Source organism: Agelaius phoeniceus, chromosome 25, assembly GCF_051311805.1.
Source record: "Agelaius phoeniceus isolate bAgePho1 chromosome 25, bAgePho1.hap1, whole genome shotgun sequence".
Classification (NCBI taxonomy): domain Eukaryota; kingdom Metazoa; phylum Chordata; class Aves; order Passeriformes; family Icteridae; genus Agelaius; species Agelaius phoeniceus.
In genome coordinates, this window is record NC_135289.1 from 2,489,051 (window position 1) to 2,502,777 (window position 13,727).

Here is a 13,727-nt window from a genome sequence, read left to right on the forward strand (position 1 = left end):
AGCGCGGTCCGGCTGCGCTTCCGGGCCGGGGCCGGAAGCGGCGCCGTGGGGCCCGCGAGCAGCGGGCGGAGCGCGGCGGGGACGGGGGAACGGCGGCGGTGAGGGTGCGGGGCCGGCTCTGAGTGTGCCCGGGACAGCCGCGGGTGAGTGTGCGGGGCCAGCTCTGAGTGAGCCCGGGACTGCCCCGAGTGTGCGGGGCCAGCTCTGAGTGAGTGTGCCCGGGACTGCCCCGAGTGTGCCCGGGACAGCGGCGGGTGGGTGTGCGGGGCCGGCTCTGAGTGTGCCCGGGACTGCCCCGAGTGTGCGGGGCCAGCTCTGAGTGAGCGTGCCCGGGACTGCCCCGAGTGTGCCCGGGACAGCCGCGGGTGAGTGTGCGGGGCCAGCTCTGAGTGAGTGTGCCCGGGACAGCTCTGAGTGAGTGTGCCCGGGACAGCTCTGAGTGAGTGTGCGGGGCCAGCTCTGAGTGAGTGTGCCCGGGACAGCTCTGAGTGAGTGTGCCCGGGACAGCTCTGAGTGAGTGTGCGGGGCCAGCTCTGAGTGAGTGTGCCCGGGACTGCCCCGAGTGTGCTCGGGACTGCCCCGAGTGTGCCCGGGACAGTCACGGGTGAGTGTGCGGAGCCAGCTCTGAGTGAGTGTGCGGGGCCAGCTCTAAGTGAGTGTACCCGGGACAGCTCTGAGTGAGTGTGCCCGGGACAGCTGCGGGTGAATGTGCGGGGCCAGTTCTGAATGAGTGTGCCCGGGCCTGCCCCGAGTGTGCCCGGGCCTGCCCCGAGTGTGCCCGGCACTGACCGAGGCGGTGCTCGGGGCCCGGGGGAGCCGCACCAGCAGCGCCCCCGGGAGGGGAAGGATCGGCCTTGGGCTGGGGGTGCGTGCGGGGCTGCCAGCCAAGGGGTGATGGAGGGCACGGAGGGACTCCCGGTGCTCTCCCGCATCCTCGGCTGGGGAGAGGTAAAGGCAGCTGCCCGGGTTGATGCCGGGGTGGGCGCCGAGCATGGACAGGCAGGTCCTGATCGTCCCGTGCCTCCCGAGTGGGACCCGTGTCTGGTCAAGCTAGGGTCAACTATGTGATAAGGATGTGCTTGGTGTGCCATTGGGAGTTAGATATTTTCTTGTACGTACGAAAACATAGGCGTGGATTATCGCTACCGCTACTTCTAGAATAGTTATTAAGAAGAGCACTAGTAAGGTTAGGAGTGAGACCGCTGATATTGTGGAGGACAAGGCTGTGGTAGCTGTAGAGATGAGCTGGATGAGGAGGTGGCTTGCTGTGAGGTTGGCTGTTAGGAGCGCACCCAGTGCTAATGGGAGAATTAGTAGGGTTGTTTCGATTGGGATAAGGGCAGGGATTAACGGGGTGGGGGTGCCTTCTGGTAGGAGGTGTGACCCGTGTGTGGCTGTTCCCTTTGTTTGTCATCCGTGTCCGGCTGTGTCCGTTGTCCGGCTGTCCCCCATGTCCGGCTGTCCCCGTGTGTGTGACCGTCTCCGGTGTCCCCGTGTCCCGCAGGCGGCTGTGCAGCCCCGGCCGCAGCGATGGAGCCGCGATGCCCGCCCTGGCTGCCGCGGTGTCCCCGGCCGTGCCGCCTCCTGCTGCGCTCCCTGTGCTCCGGCCCCGCGGGGGCCATGGCCGCGCTGCGGGCGCTGCAGCGGAGCCGGCCCCGGGACGGAGCGGGGCTGGCGTTCCCCTGGCCGGCTCTCACCGCAGCCCTGTGCGCCGAGGAGCCCTCGCTGGAGGGGCCAGAGGACGCCCTGGCTGTGTGAGTTGGATACGTTTCTAAAACTCGGTGTTTTGCGGGAGTTTTGGGTGTCAGGTGCACGATTTTGGGTGTCAGGTGCACAACCTACAACTAATAGCAACCCAAACTGCCACTGCCCTCCATTCCGGCCTAATCAAAGCCTGCTTAGGATCATTCACCCTATCCATTCTCATCATCCTCATATCCGCATGCAGAAACAACCAATGGCCCTCAATCTTCATAAAAATCCACAGAAACAACCAATGGCCCTCGATCCTTGTAAAAATCCACTTTCCTGGTCCATACATGAAGCTGGGATCATAGCAGTGACCCACTGGTGCCCCAGGTCGTGTCTGCAAAAGCATCAGGTGCCTCCTCTTGCTCCCTGGTGCTGTGGGACTCTGCTCCACGGGGTGGGTTGGGCTCAGGACAGGGGATTTGCTCTGACCACTCACCTCTCCTTTTCCAGCAAGCCACGGCTGCTGCTGCTGCCCGTTTTGTGCCAGAGGAACCTCTTCTCCCTGCTCCTGGTGGTGCAGGATGCGGTGCCACGGGACTGCCTTCACCAGCTGCTCCAGGCCTTGGAGCAGCGTTCCCGTGTGGATCCCTGGGTGCAGGCACTGGGGGATCTGCTCCAGCAGGGACCAAGGGCACAGGAGAGCTCCCCACATCCCACTGCCCTTTCTGCTGCGTGCCAGCAGCAGCTTAGGGGCCTGTGCCAGAAAATTGCCCAGAAGAAACCAGAGGGACAAAGAAAATTGAGCTGGTGCTTCAGCAAGCAGGCTGGTGCCCCTGACTCTCTGCCTGAAGGTGGGAAATGTAAAGAAGTGTCTGAGGAGAGCCTGGAGTTGGACAGTGAGAGAGAGGGGAAGAGGTTGTTGCTGGAGGAGGTGGCATTTGAGCCCCAGGAATGTGGAGATGTGGCAGAGGTGGAAGAGGAGGTGCCTGAGGAGCCTTCAGGGGACACATCTGCTCAGAGCACAGATAAGGCTGCTCAGGACAGCTCCCAGCAGGATGCAGCTGGGGAGCCCAGGAGGATTTCCCAGACAGAGCTGGCAGCAGAGGTCCAGTCCTTTGTCCAGGTACTGGGTAGGGTTTGCTGTCCCCTCCCAGCCAGGGAGCCTTTACTGCCTGATTCCCATTCCTTCATCTCATTTCCCTCAGGTGCATGGACAGGGGCTGAAAATGCTGCTGCTGCAGGAGTCCAGTGTAAGTGGTTGCTTCTGTCCCTCTCCTGGAGCTGATGCTCTATACAGGCTGGTGCCAGGGCCTCGGGAGGGGTGGAAAAGGAGCTGGATTTCACAGATGGGGATAAAAAGCCCTGTTGGCACCTCCTCTGGGCTTGGGATACCAACACCTGCCTGCACCTTGCAGGTGTGAGGGGCTGCCTGTGGGCTCAGCCCTGACAGACACAGGGGAAGGGAGAAGCCCTGGAGCTGTATTTTGTATTCTGGTTTCTTTGGTGCTTTACTCAGGACAGTGTTTCTCTCCAGCACTCCGAGCTGCACACCCCTTCCAAGCTGAGCATCCTGAACACCTGCACCCCCAGCCAGGTGAGCCCCAGCACCCCTGCTGCAGCTGCTGCAGGGTCCTGCTGCTGTCCCTAATGCCCCATGCCCTGTGCCACCCCAGCTCGAGGGGCTGTGCTCCTTCCTGCAGCTCTCCACGTGCCCAGAGCCCTCCCTGGTGCGTTTCTGCAGCTGGCTGCTGCCTCTGAGCCCTGCCCTCAGCCACACCAGCGCAGCCATCCTGGCACAGCAGCTCTTCCTCAGGCGGGTACGTGTCATGGCAGCGGAGGTTCCTGCTCCCCATTCCCCTCTCCACTGTCCCCAGCTCCTGCCTTTTGTGTCCCCAGGTCCTGGCCCTCACCCAGCCGCCTTCCCGACACCTCATGGCTGCCCTGACTTCGTTTTGCTCCAAGTATTCCCATTCCCTGTGCCGTGTGCTGGTGGCTGCAGTGCTGCAGGGGCCAGGGGAAGGTGTGCAGGGCTGCTGGGAGCCGTGGCTGTTTGTGGGTGGCATTTGTCACATGTTAGGAACCATGGACGCCTGGGGTTGGTTTTTTCTGGGCAGGTGGACACTTGGGGGTTGGGATGGGAGATGGGTTTACAGATGAAGTGGGAGGGCTGGCTAGGCTGGCTTCTGGCTTATTTTTTCCCAAAGGACAGTTCCCATCCCTCCATGATTGGGGGTTCCTGGCAGCTCCTAATGCTCAGGGCAGAGCTCCCCTTGTGCTGCTGTGAGGAGAGGGGGAACCCCTGCCACAGTGTCCCCTTTTCTCAGAGACTGGAGCTGTTTAAACCCTTGCTGCAGCTGGGCAAAGGAAGCAGGATTATCCTCAGCAGCAGGAGGAGGCACTGGGTGGTTTCTGTCTGTCCTGACTGGCACATACACCTGTGAAGAGGTGCCAGGAAGGGCCAGGCACCTCCCCATGGATTTGGCAGCCTCTGGAGGCTCTCCCTTGCTGCTTTGCAGGTGCTGAGCAGACCAAGCTGCTGTGTGAGCTGGTGGAGGAGTGCCTGGAGCCCCACTCTGTGCAGCTGGTGCTGAGGTGAGTGAGGGGTCACAGGGCTGGCAGCTCTGCTTTGGCCTCACTGTCCAGCCTGCCTGGGGGCACCAGCCAGGCCACAGAGCAGCACCTTTCCTCTTCACTGTCCTTGCAGTCAAGTCCTGGAGGTGCCTTTGTCAGAGAAGCTCCTGCCAGTGCTGCAGGCCGTGCTGGGGCGGCAGGTGAGGAGCCCCCCTTGTCCCACGGGTGTCCTTGGTGACTCCAGCAGTGCTGGAGCAAGGACCCATTCTCTTACCTGCCCCTGGGCCTTTTCCAGGAGGTGCTGTCCCCTGAGCTCCTGGATCTGCTGGTCCTGACTCTGTGCCAGCAGGCTCCAGCCTTTGCCACGTCACTGAACTTTGCCAGGCTGGTGACAGCCGTGCTCACGGTGTACCAGAGCCAGGTGAGCCCAGCCAGGGCTGCTCCTGCAGCTGCTGGGGCCCAGCCCAGAGCTCTCAGGTGAGCTCCTGGCAGGGCAGGGCCCTGAGCTGGTGCTGCCTCCGCCCCAGGTCAGCCCAGCTCACAGGAGCAGCCTGGCTGCTGTCCTGGACCGGAGCACTGCGGTGCTGAAGAAATCCCTGCAGGCTGTGCTGGAAGGGGCCAGGTGAGTGGGGACAGGTCCCTGTCATGGCAGCCTCTGCACCCTGGGCTGCCCCAGGGTCTGGAAGCAGAAGGTGCCACCCCTGCCATGCCAGAGCTGTGCAGAGCTGGGTATGGCAGTGACTTTCCTCATCCTGATTTTTGTCTTTCCTCAGGTGATCGCCCAAAGGAATCGTGAGGGGGCAGCTTCCTGGTGTGCACGAGCTCTGTGCACGTTCCTCCCCAACAGCCAGGCAGTGGTGCAGGCTGGGCTGCTGCTTTGTGTATCTGATCTGCTGGGATTTACAGATCTCTGGGTGCAGGAGAGCAGCATTTAACTGAATTCCAGCTGAATTTAGCTGGGAAATTTGAGTGTTCTGCTTTAAAGCCACCTTTCTTTCCTGTTTGCCTGGCCCGTGAGGGGCCCTGCTGTGTGTGACACGTTTCTGGTGATGATGACACTGCTCGTGGCCCTAATAGTGCTTGTGTGGCATGACTCTGCTCAAAGTTCTGTCCTGTATTTTTGAAAGTACCCACTGGAAACCTCATCCAGGCACCTCCTGGTCTGAGAACTGGGAAGAAAAGGTTGGGACAGAGAACTCAGGCAGGTAGAGCTGGGGTTTCAATGGAGGCTTTGAAGCATTGCATATTTCAGGAACTATTTAAAAATCCACAAACATCTACAAAGGGAGAAGGAGAATTAGAATATGCATGTGTGACTGCTCCAGGTTTGCTCAGTAATGTTCAGATCCCAGCCAGAGGAAGGAAAGTCTGAAGCATTAGGTGACACTCTTAAGGCTGAGAGCCAGGTTTCTTCACATAAGAATCACTTAAGCTATTTTAGGTGGCAGTGGACTGATGAGGCTTCAAAATCCACATTAGCTGGAGGATGGAAACCTCCAGGGAGCCAGATTGTTGATGTGTTTGCATTCCACTGAGTTAGTGGCTGAGTAAAGTGAAGCTATTGTAGGGCTGCCCAAAACATGACATAAATAGAAATTGTGCCATGATCATCAAAGGTCTAAGCCTGCTCTTCTGGCTTTATTCGGCAGCAGGCTCTGATCTTTGCAGTTTCCCTGCAGAGCTTCTACCAAGTGACCTCAGTGTCATTGTCCCCAGTGCTCTGCCTGGCTGTGGCTGTTGGTCACATGGAGGTGACCACTGCCTTGTGGCAAGAGCCTTCTTGGCCCTGGTTTTGCCTTTGCCTAGTGACAAACAACCCAAAAGCTCTGTACTGCAGGGTGAACTCTCCTCCTTGCTGTGACACCTGGGCTGGCAGGGATGACACAGTGACCTCTGCCAGCTGATGCTGCCTGTGCCATCATCACCTGGCACTGACGTGTTTGATGAAAACCCTTTTGCTGGGATTTTTCTCCTGAGAAGCCTCAGAACAGAAGTGGAACCAATAAGGATCTGCTGGCTGTGGAGTGTGGGCTGGAGGTGGTTTAGCAACAGGGGCATCTTGGACTGGTCTCCTGTGCATTGTTTCTACTTGATGACCAATCATGGTCCAGCTATGTCAGGGCTGTGAGCAGTCCCAGGTTTTTATTATTCATTCCTTACCAGCTTTCTGATGTCTCCTTGCTCTTTTAGTATAGTTCTAATATCCCATTTTCTTTTAATATAATAGCAATAATAAAATAATAAATCAGGCTTCTATTAGGAGAAGTCAAGATTCTCATCTCTTCCCTTGTCCTGGGGACCGTCAAACACCACCACAATCACTGGCTTGAGCTGGTCCGGGCAGCACAAAATAAAATTTAAAAAAGCTTTAAAAATAGAAAAATTAAAAATAAAATTTAAATTAAAAAATAAAATAAATTAAAAATAAGCGAAAAACAAAATAAAAACCCTAAAGTGCCGTAAAGTGTGACTGTTGTAAAACTGCCGTAAAGCACCAGGCAGCACAAAATAAAATAAAGGCTTTAAAAATAGAAAAATTAAAATTTAAAAAATAAAATTAATTTTTAAAAAATGAAAAACAAAATAAAAACCCTAAAGTGCCGTAAAGTGTGACTGTCATAAAACTGCCGTAAAGCACCGGGCAGCACAAAATAAAATAAAAAAAAAAAACCTTTAAAAATAAAAAAACTAAAAATAAAATTTAAATTAAAAAATAAAATTAATTAAAAATAAGTGAAAAACAAAATAAAAACCCTAAAGTGCGACTGTTGTAAAACTGCCGTAAAGCACCGGGCAGCACAAAATAAAATAAAAGCTTTAAAAATAGAAAAATTAAAAATAAAATTAAAAAAATAAAATTAATTAAAAAAAAATGAAAAACAAAATAAAAACCCTAAAGTGCCGTAAAGTGCGACTGTTGTAAAACTGCCGTAAAGCACCGGGCAGCACAAAATAAAATAAAAAAAAAAACCTTTAAAAATAAAAAAACTAAAAATAAAATTTAAATTAAAAAATAAAATTAATTAAAAATAAGTGAAAAACAAAAAAAAACCCCTAAAGTGCGACTGTTGTAAAACTGCCGTAAAGCACCGGGCAGCACAAAATAAAATAAAAGCTTTAAAAATAGAAAAATTAAAAATAAAATTTAAAAAATAAAATTAATTTTAAAAAAATGAAAAACAAAATAAAAACCCTAAAGTGCCGTAAAGTGTGACTGTCATAAAACTGCCGTAAAGCACCAGGCAGCACAAAATAAAATAAAAAAAAAACCCTTTAAAAATAAAAAAACTAAAAATAAAATTTAAATTAAAAAATAAAATTAATTAAAAATAAGTGAAAAACAAAAAAAAACCCCTAAAGTGCGACTGTTGTAAAACTGCCGTAAAGCACCGGGCAGCACAAAATAAAATAAAAGCTTTAAAAATAGAAAAATTAAAAATAAAATTCAAAAAATAGAATTAATTAAAAATAAATGAAAAACAAAATAAAAACACTAAAGTGCTGTAAAGTGCCACTGTCGTGAAACTGCCATAAAGCACTGGGCCGCACAAAATAAAATTTAAAAAACCCTTTAAAAATAAAAAAAATTTAAAAAAAAATTTAAATTAAAAATAAAATTTTAAAAATAAAATTAATTAAAAATAAATTAAAAACAGAATAAAAACCCTAAACTGCATTAAAGCGCGACAGTCGGAAAAGGTGCCGTAAAGCACAGGGCAGCACAAAAAAAAAAAAAAAAAAAAAAAAAAAAAAATTTAAAAATAAATTTAAAATAATTATAAAAAAATAAAAAAAGCTTTAAAAATAGAAAAATTAAAAATAAAATTTAAATTAAACCCAAAAATTTTAAAATAACATTAATTAAAAATAAATGAAAAACAAAATAAAAACCCTAAAGTGCCGTAAAAGGTGCCGTAAAGCGCGACTGTCGTAAAAGGTCCCAGAAACCAACACTGTCGCAAAAGGTGCAGTAAAGCGCGACTGTCGTAAAAGGTGCCGTAAAGCGCGACTGTCGCAAAAGGTGCCGTAAAGCAACACTGTCGTAAACAGTGCCGTAAAGCAGAACTGTCCCAAAGGTGCCGTAAAGCAACACTGTCGCAAAACGTGCCGTAAAGCAAAACTGTCGCAAAGGGTGCCGTAAAGCAACACTGTCGTAAAGCTGCCGTAAAGCGCGACTGTCGTAAAAGGTGCCGTAAAGCGCGACTGTCGCAAAGCTGCCGTAAAGCGCGACTGTCGTAAAAGGTGCCGTAAAGTGCGACTGTCGTAAACGGTGCCGTAAAGCGAGACTGTCGTAAAAGCTGCCGTAAAGCGAGACTGTCGTAAACGGCGCCGTAAAGCAACACTGTCGCAAAGCTGCCGTAAAGCAACACTGTCGTAAACGGTGCCGTAAAGCGCGACTGTCGTAAACGGTACCGTAAAGCAACACTGTCGTAAAAGGTGCCGTAAAGCGCGACTGTCGTAAAAGGTGCCGTAAAGCGCGACTGTCGCAAAGCTGCCGTAAAGCGCGACTGTCGTAAAAGGTGCCGTAAAGCGCAACTGTCGTAAAAGGTGTCGTAAAGCGCGACTGTCGTAAAAGGTGCCGTAAAGCGCGACTGTCGTAAAAGGTGCCGTAAAGCGCGACTGTCGTAAAAGGTGCCGTAAAGCGCGACTGCCGTAAAAGGTGCCGTAAAGCAGCACTGTCGCAAAGCTGCCGTAAAGCGCGGCTGTCGTGAAAGGGGTCGTAAATCGCTACTGTCGCAAAACTGCCGTAAAGCGCGACTGTCGTGAAAGGGGTCGTAAAGCAGCATTGACGTGAAAGGGGTCGTAAAGCGCGACTGTCGTGAAAGGCGCCATAAAGCGCGATTGTCGTAAAGCTAAATTACTGCAACAGGAGTTATGAAAACCAAATGCTGACTGTTTGGCCGTGTTTACCAGAGACTTTGGGACACAGTTTGTATCAAGCACTTTATTAGTATCTCCCACCGGGAGGTGGCTGCCGCGGAGCCGGCACCAGCTTGCCGGGCGCTGCTTGAGCTGCGTTTGCCGCACGGGGGAAGCCCGCAGCAACCGCCCCGCCCCTCCTGCGACTCCGCCCCTCGCCGCCGCGAGTCTCCAGCGGGACACGCCCCCCACCTCCCCGTCGGACCGCACAGCTCCGGCACCCGCGGCGCTGCTCGCCCGTGCCGCCCCGCCCCAGCGGTCCCGATATCCGCCCCCCCGGCCCCTCCCACCGCTCCCGCCATCCCCGCCTTTGCCATCCCGTTGGTCCCTGCTGTCCCGGCTACCGCGGGCCCCGCCCCTCAGCGTTACCGCGGCCCCGCCCCCCCTCTCCCGCGCCTGCCGCTTTCCCCCCGCTACCCGCGGGTGCGGCCGCTCCTCCCGCCCCCAAGTCCCCCTCGCCCCCTTTGCCGACACAGCGCCGGTGGCGGCCCAAGTCCCGTCGCTGCTGCATTTTTGCAGTCTCCTGTGGCTCCCGGATCTGCGGTGCCGAGCGCGCCTGGCGCGGCCCCTCGTGCACGTTGCCTCTCCCGCGCCTGGCGCCGCCCCTGCCCGCCGGGCCAGCAGCCAGCCCAGCCCCCAGCGGCTGCGCGCCGCGCTCCAGCCGCCGACTCCCCCACCGCCCGCCATGGCCCCCCCGCGGCAGCCTCCCGCCGCCTCCACGCCGCTCCTCCCGCCGCCCCGGGATCATCTCCCGCTGACGCGGCCGCCCCGCCGCCGCCCGTGGTCGCCCTCCCGCTCCTGCCGCTGCCGCTCCATGGCGGGCCAAGCCGCGCCTTCCCCACCGCGGCTCCCCCTTCAGAGCTGCCGGATGGCACGGCTCCGCCGCCTCCTGCAACCACGGCCGTCCCGTCGTTCCCTTCCGCAGCCGCAGCCCCGTCCCCCGTTTCCGCGGCTCCGCCGCTTCCCGCACCCCCCGGCCCGCCCGCCGCTGCCCGCCGCTGCCCGCCGCTGCCCGCCGCTGCCCGCCGCTGCCCGCCGCTGCCCGCCGCTGCCCGCCGCTGCCCGCCGCTGCCCGCCGCTGCCCGCCGCTGCCCGCCGCTGCCCGCCGCTGCCCGCCGCTGCCCGCCGCTGCCCGCCGCCTGCCCCGCGCATGCGCAGTTGCCATAACCGCCGCACCAGCGATATCACTCCGCGCCGCCTCATCCAACCACAGCGCCCTTTCCGGGATCAGCGGCACGCATGCGCAGTTCTCCACGGCGCCGCCGCCGCCGCCGCCCCCCCCCACTGCTTTCGCTGCAGTTTTGGTACAGCCCGGTCCCGGTTCCGAGCCGCTGCGTGCCGCTGTCCGGCCACGGCCGGCATGCCCGTGCCCTGTCACGCCGCTTCCGCCGCCACCGGGTGTATACACGGCACCACAGCAGGCGGATACAGCAGCGCCCTGCATGTATCCTTCCGCGTCTCTGCCTCTGCCGGAGCTTGAGGAGCCGGGCACCGAGAGATCCCCCCCCCGCCGCAGCGCGATACCTGGGGCACCGAGAGATCCCCCCCCCCCTGCAGCGCGATACCTGGGGTACCGAGAGATCCCCCCCGTCCCCCGCCGCAGCGCGATACCTGGGGTACCGAGAGATCCCCCCCCTCCCCCGCCGCAGCGCGATACCTGGGGCACCGAGAGATCCCCCCCGCCCTCCGCAGCGCGATACCTGGGGCACCGAGAGATCCCCCCCCGTCCCCCGCCGCAGCGCGATACCTGGGGTACCGAGAGATCCCCCCCCTCCCCCGCCGCAGCGCGATACCTGGGGCACCGAGAGATCCCCCCCCCTCCGCAGCGCGATACCTGGGGCACCGAGAGATCCCCCCCCCTCCGCAGCGCGATACCTGGGGCACCGAGAGATCCCCCCCCCGCCGCAGCGCGATACCTGGGGCACCGAGAGATCCCCCCCCCCCCCCCCCCCGCCGCAGCGCGATACCGGGGGCGCCCCCGCGTTTTCGCCTTCCGCCCTCCTAGCACCGAGTGGGACTACTTTGTGTCACGATTCCACAAACGAAGGAGGTTGGCAGCACAGAAAACTTCACTTTTGACTCGTCTTGACCCTTTCAAGAACTTTGGAATCCATCCTGAACAGCGCAGAGGGGTGGATGCAACACAAAACATCAGTCAGATTTTACAGATCAGCAGAACCTTGGCCAAGGGTGGCGGGAGTGCCAGGACTGGCTCTGTCCTTGTCCTGATTTAGGAGCAGTGATGGGGAAGGGACTGGTCTGAAGCTTTGTCTGAGACCTTTCCTAGGCTGGAGGTAGCAGATAGTCTGTGATTTTCATCCAGTTTACTTGTGGTAATGGGCAGTGGTTCCTTACCTGCTTCCTCTTCTGTTTGTAGATTTTTACTTCACATTAAAGAGGGGAATTTAATTTTCCTGCTCCTGGCACATTCTTACCTTGCCTTCATCCTCTGTACCTGATGGGAATGTCAAAATCTGCTGCCTCCCTTGGATCCATTAGTTCTGTGGTTTTTTGGACACTGTTTGGTGCAGGGAAAATAGAAATTCCAGAAAGTTACAGACATCTCTTAAATTTCTATTTTTTTTTTATATCCACAGCAGTGTTTTGTTGTATTTCATCCCAATAAAAGGTTGGGTTTTGGGGGGAGTTGTCCCTGCAGTGAGAGTTCTGTTGTAAATTTCCAGCCTTCACTTGGATTTGCTTTATGCTCCCAAAGCAAACAATTCCCTGTGAAAAAAATCCAGGAATTCCCCACTTTTCCTGTCCCTGGCACGTTCTTACCTTGCCTTCATCCTCTGTACCTGATAGGAATGTCAAAATCTGCTGCCTCCCTTGGATCTATTAGTTCTGTGGTTTTTTGGACAGTGTTTGGTGCAGGGAAAATAGAAATTCCAGAAAGTTACAGACATCTCTTAAAATTCTATATTTTTTTTATATCCACAGCAGTGTTTTGTTGTATTTCATCCCAATAAAAGGCTGGGTTTTGGGGGGAGTTGTCCCTGCACAGTGAGGGCTGTGCTGGTTTGTCCTGTAAATTTCCTCTTCCCTTGGATTTGCTTCAAGAACTCCCAAACATTTCCCTGTGAAAAAAAATCCAGGAATTCCCTAATTTTCCTCTTTCTGGCACTTTCTTACCTTGGCTTTATCATCTGTAGGTGATGGGAATGTCAAAATCTGCTGCCTCCCTTGGATCCATTAGTTCTTTGGTTTTTTGGACAGTGTTTGGTGCAGGGAAAATAGAAATTCCAGAAAGTTACAGACATCTCTTAAATTTCTATTTTTTTTATATCCATATCAGTGTTTTGTTGTATTTTATCCCAATAAAAGGATGGATTTTGGGAGGAGTTGTCCCTGCAGTGAGAGTTGTGTTGTGAATTTCCAGTCTTCCCTTGGATTTGCTTTATGCTCCCAAAGCAAACATCTCCCTGTGAAAAAAATCCAGGAATTCCCCACTTTTCCTGTCCCTGGCACGTTCTTACCTTGCCTTCATCCTCTGTACCTGATGGGAATGTCAAAATCTGCTGCCTCCCTTGGATCCATTGGTTCTGTGGTTTTTTGGACAGTGTTTGGTGCAGGGAAAATAGAAATTCCAGAAAGTTACAGACATCTCTTCAATTTCTATTTTTTTTTTATATCCACAGCAGTGTTTTGTTGTATTTCATCCCAATAAAAGGTTGGTTTTGGGGGGAGTTGTCCCTGCATAGTGAGGGCTGTGCTGGTTTGTCCTGTAAATTTCCTCTTCCCTTGGATTTGCTTCAAGAACTCCCAAACATTTCCCTGTGAAAAAAAATCCAGGAATTCCCTAATTTTCCTCTTTCTGGCACTTTCTTACCTTGCCTTCATCCTCTGTACCTGATGGGAATGTCAAAATCTGCTGCCTCCCTTGGATCCATTAGTTCTGTGGTTTTTTGGACAGTGTTTGGTGCAGGGAAAATAGAAATTCCAGAAAGTTACAGACATCTCTTAAATTTCTATTTTTTTTTTTTATATCCACAGCAGTGTTTTGTTGTATTTTATCCCAATAAAAGGCTGGGTTTTGTGTCCCTGCAGTGAGAGTTCTGTTGTAAATTTCCAGCCTTCCCTTGGATTTGCTTTATGCTCCCAAAGCAAACAATTCCCTGTGAAAAAAATCCAGGAATTCCCCACTTTTCCTGTTCCTGGCACGTTCTTACCTTGCCTTCATCCTCTGTACCTGATGGGAATGTCAAAATCTGCTGCCTCCCTTGGATCCATTGGTTCTGTGGTTTTTTGGACAGTGTTTGGTGCAGGGAAAATAGAAATTCCAGAAAGTTACAGACATCTCTTAAAATTCTATATTTTTTTTATATCCATATCAGTGTTTTGTTGTATTTCATCCCAATAAAAGGATGGATTTTGGGAGGAGTTGTCCCTGCGCAGTGAGAGTTGTGTTGTAAATTTCCAGTCTTCCCTTGGATTTGCTTTATGCTCCCAAAGCAAACATCTCCCTGTGAAAAAAATCCAGGAATTCTCTAATATATTCTAAGCTATTCAATTAAAATTGCTGCTACCTTTAATATTGTTTG

General features: G+C 53.5%; 1 protein-coding gene across 2 annotated transcripts; it reads left to right on the forward strand.

The window, feature by feature from the left end:
* The first annotated feature begins 5 nt into the window (after positions 1-5).
* LOC129130301 (Fanconi anemia group E protein-like) lies at positions 6-6,519 on the forward strand. Of its 2 annotated transcripts, XM_054648677.2 has the most exons (12): positions 6-143; positions 1,505-1,754; positions 2,203-2,815; positions 2,898-2,942; positions 3,227-3,286; positions 3,366-3,509; positions 3,589-3,712; positions 4,209-4,284; positions 4,397-4,463; positions 4,559-4,684; positions 4,791-4,885; positions 5,037-6,519. In XM_054648677.2, exons 2-12 carry the CDS (start codon positions 1,531-1,533, stop codon positions 5,038-5,040), a joined length of 1,578 nt encoding a protein of 525 aa, XP_054504652.2. In that variant the 5' UTR covers positions 6-143; positions 1,505-1,530; the 3' UTR covers positions 5,041-6,519. The 2 variants fall into 2 exon arrangements, with proteins under 2 accessions (XP_054504652.2, XP_054504653.2); XM_054648678.2 differs by lacking the exon at positions 5,037-6,519 and having other exon boundaries at positions 14-143; positions 4,791-4,889.
* Positions 6,520-13,727: the final 7,208 nt, after the last annotated feature.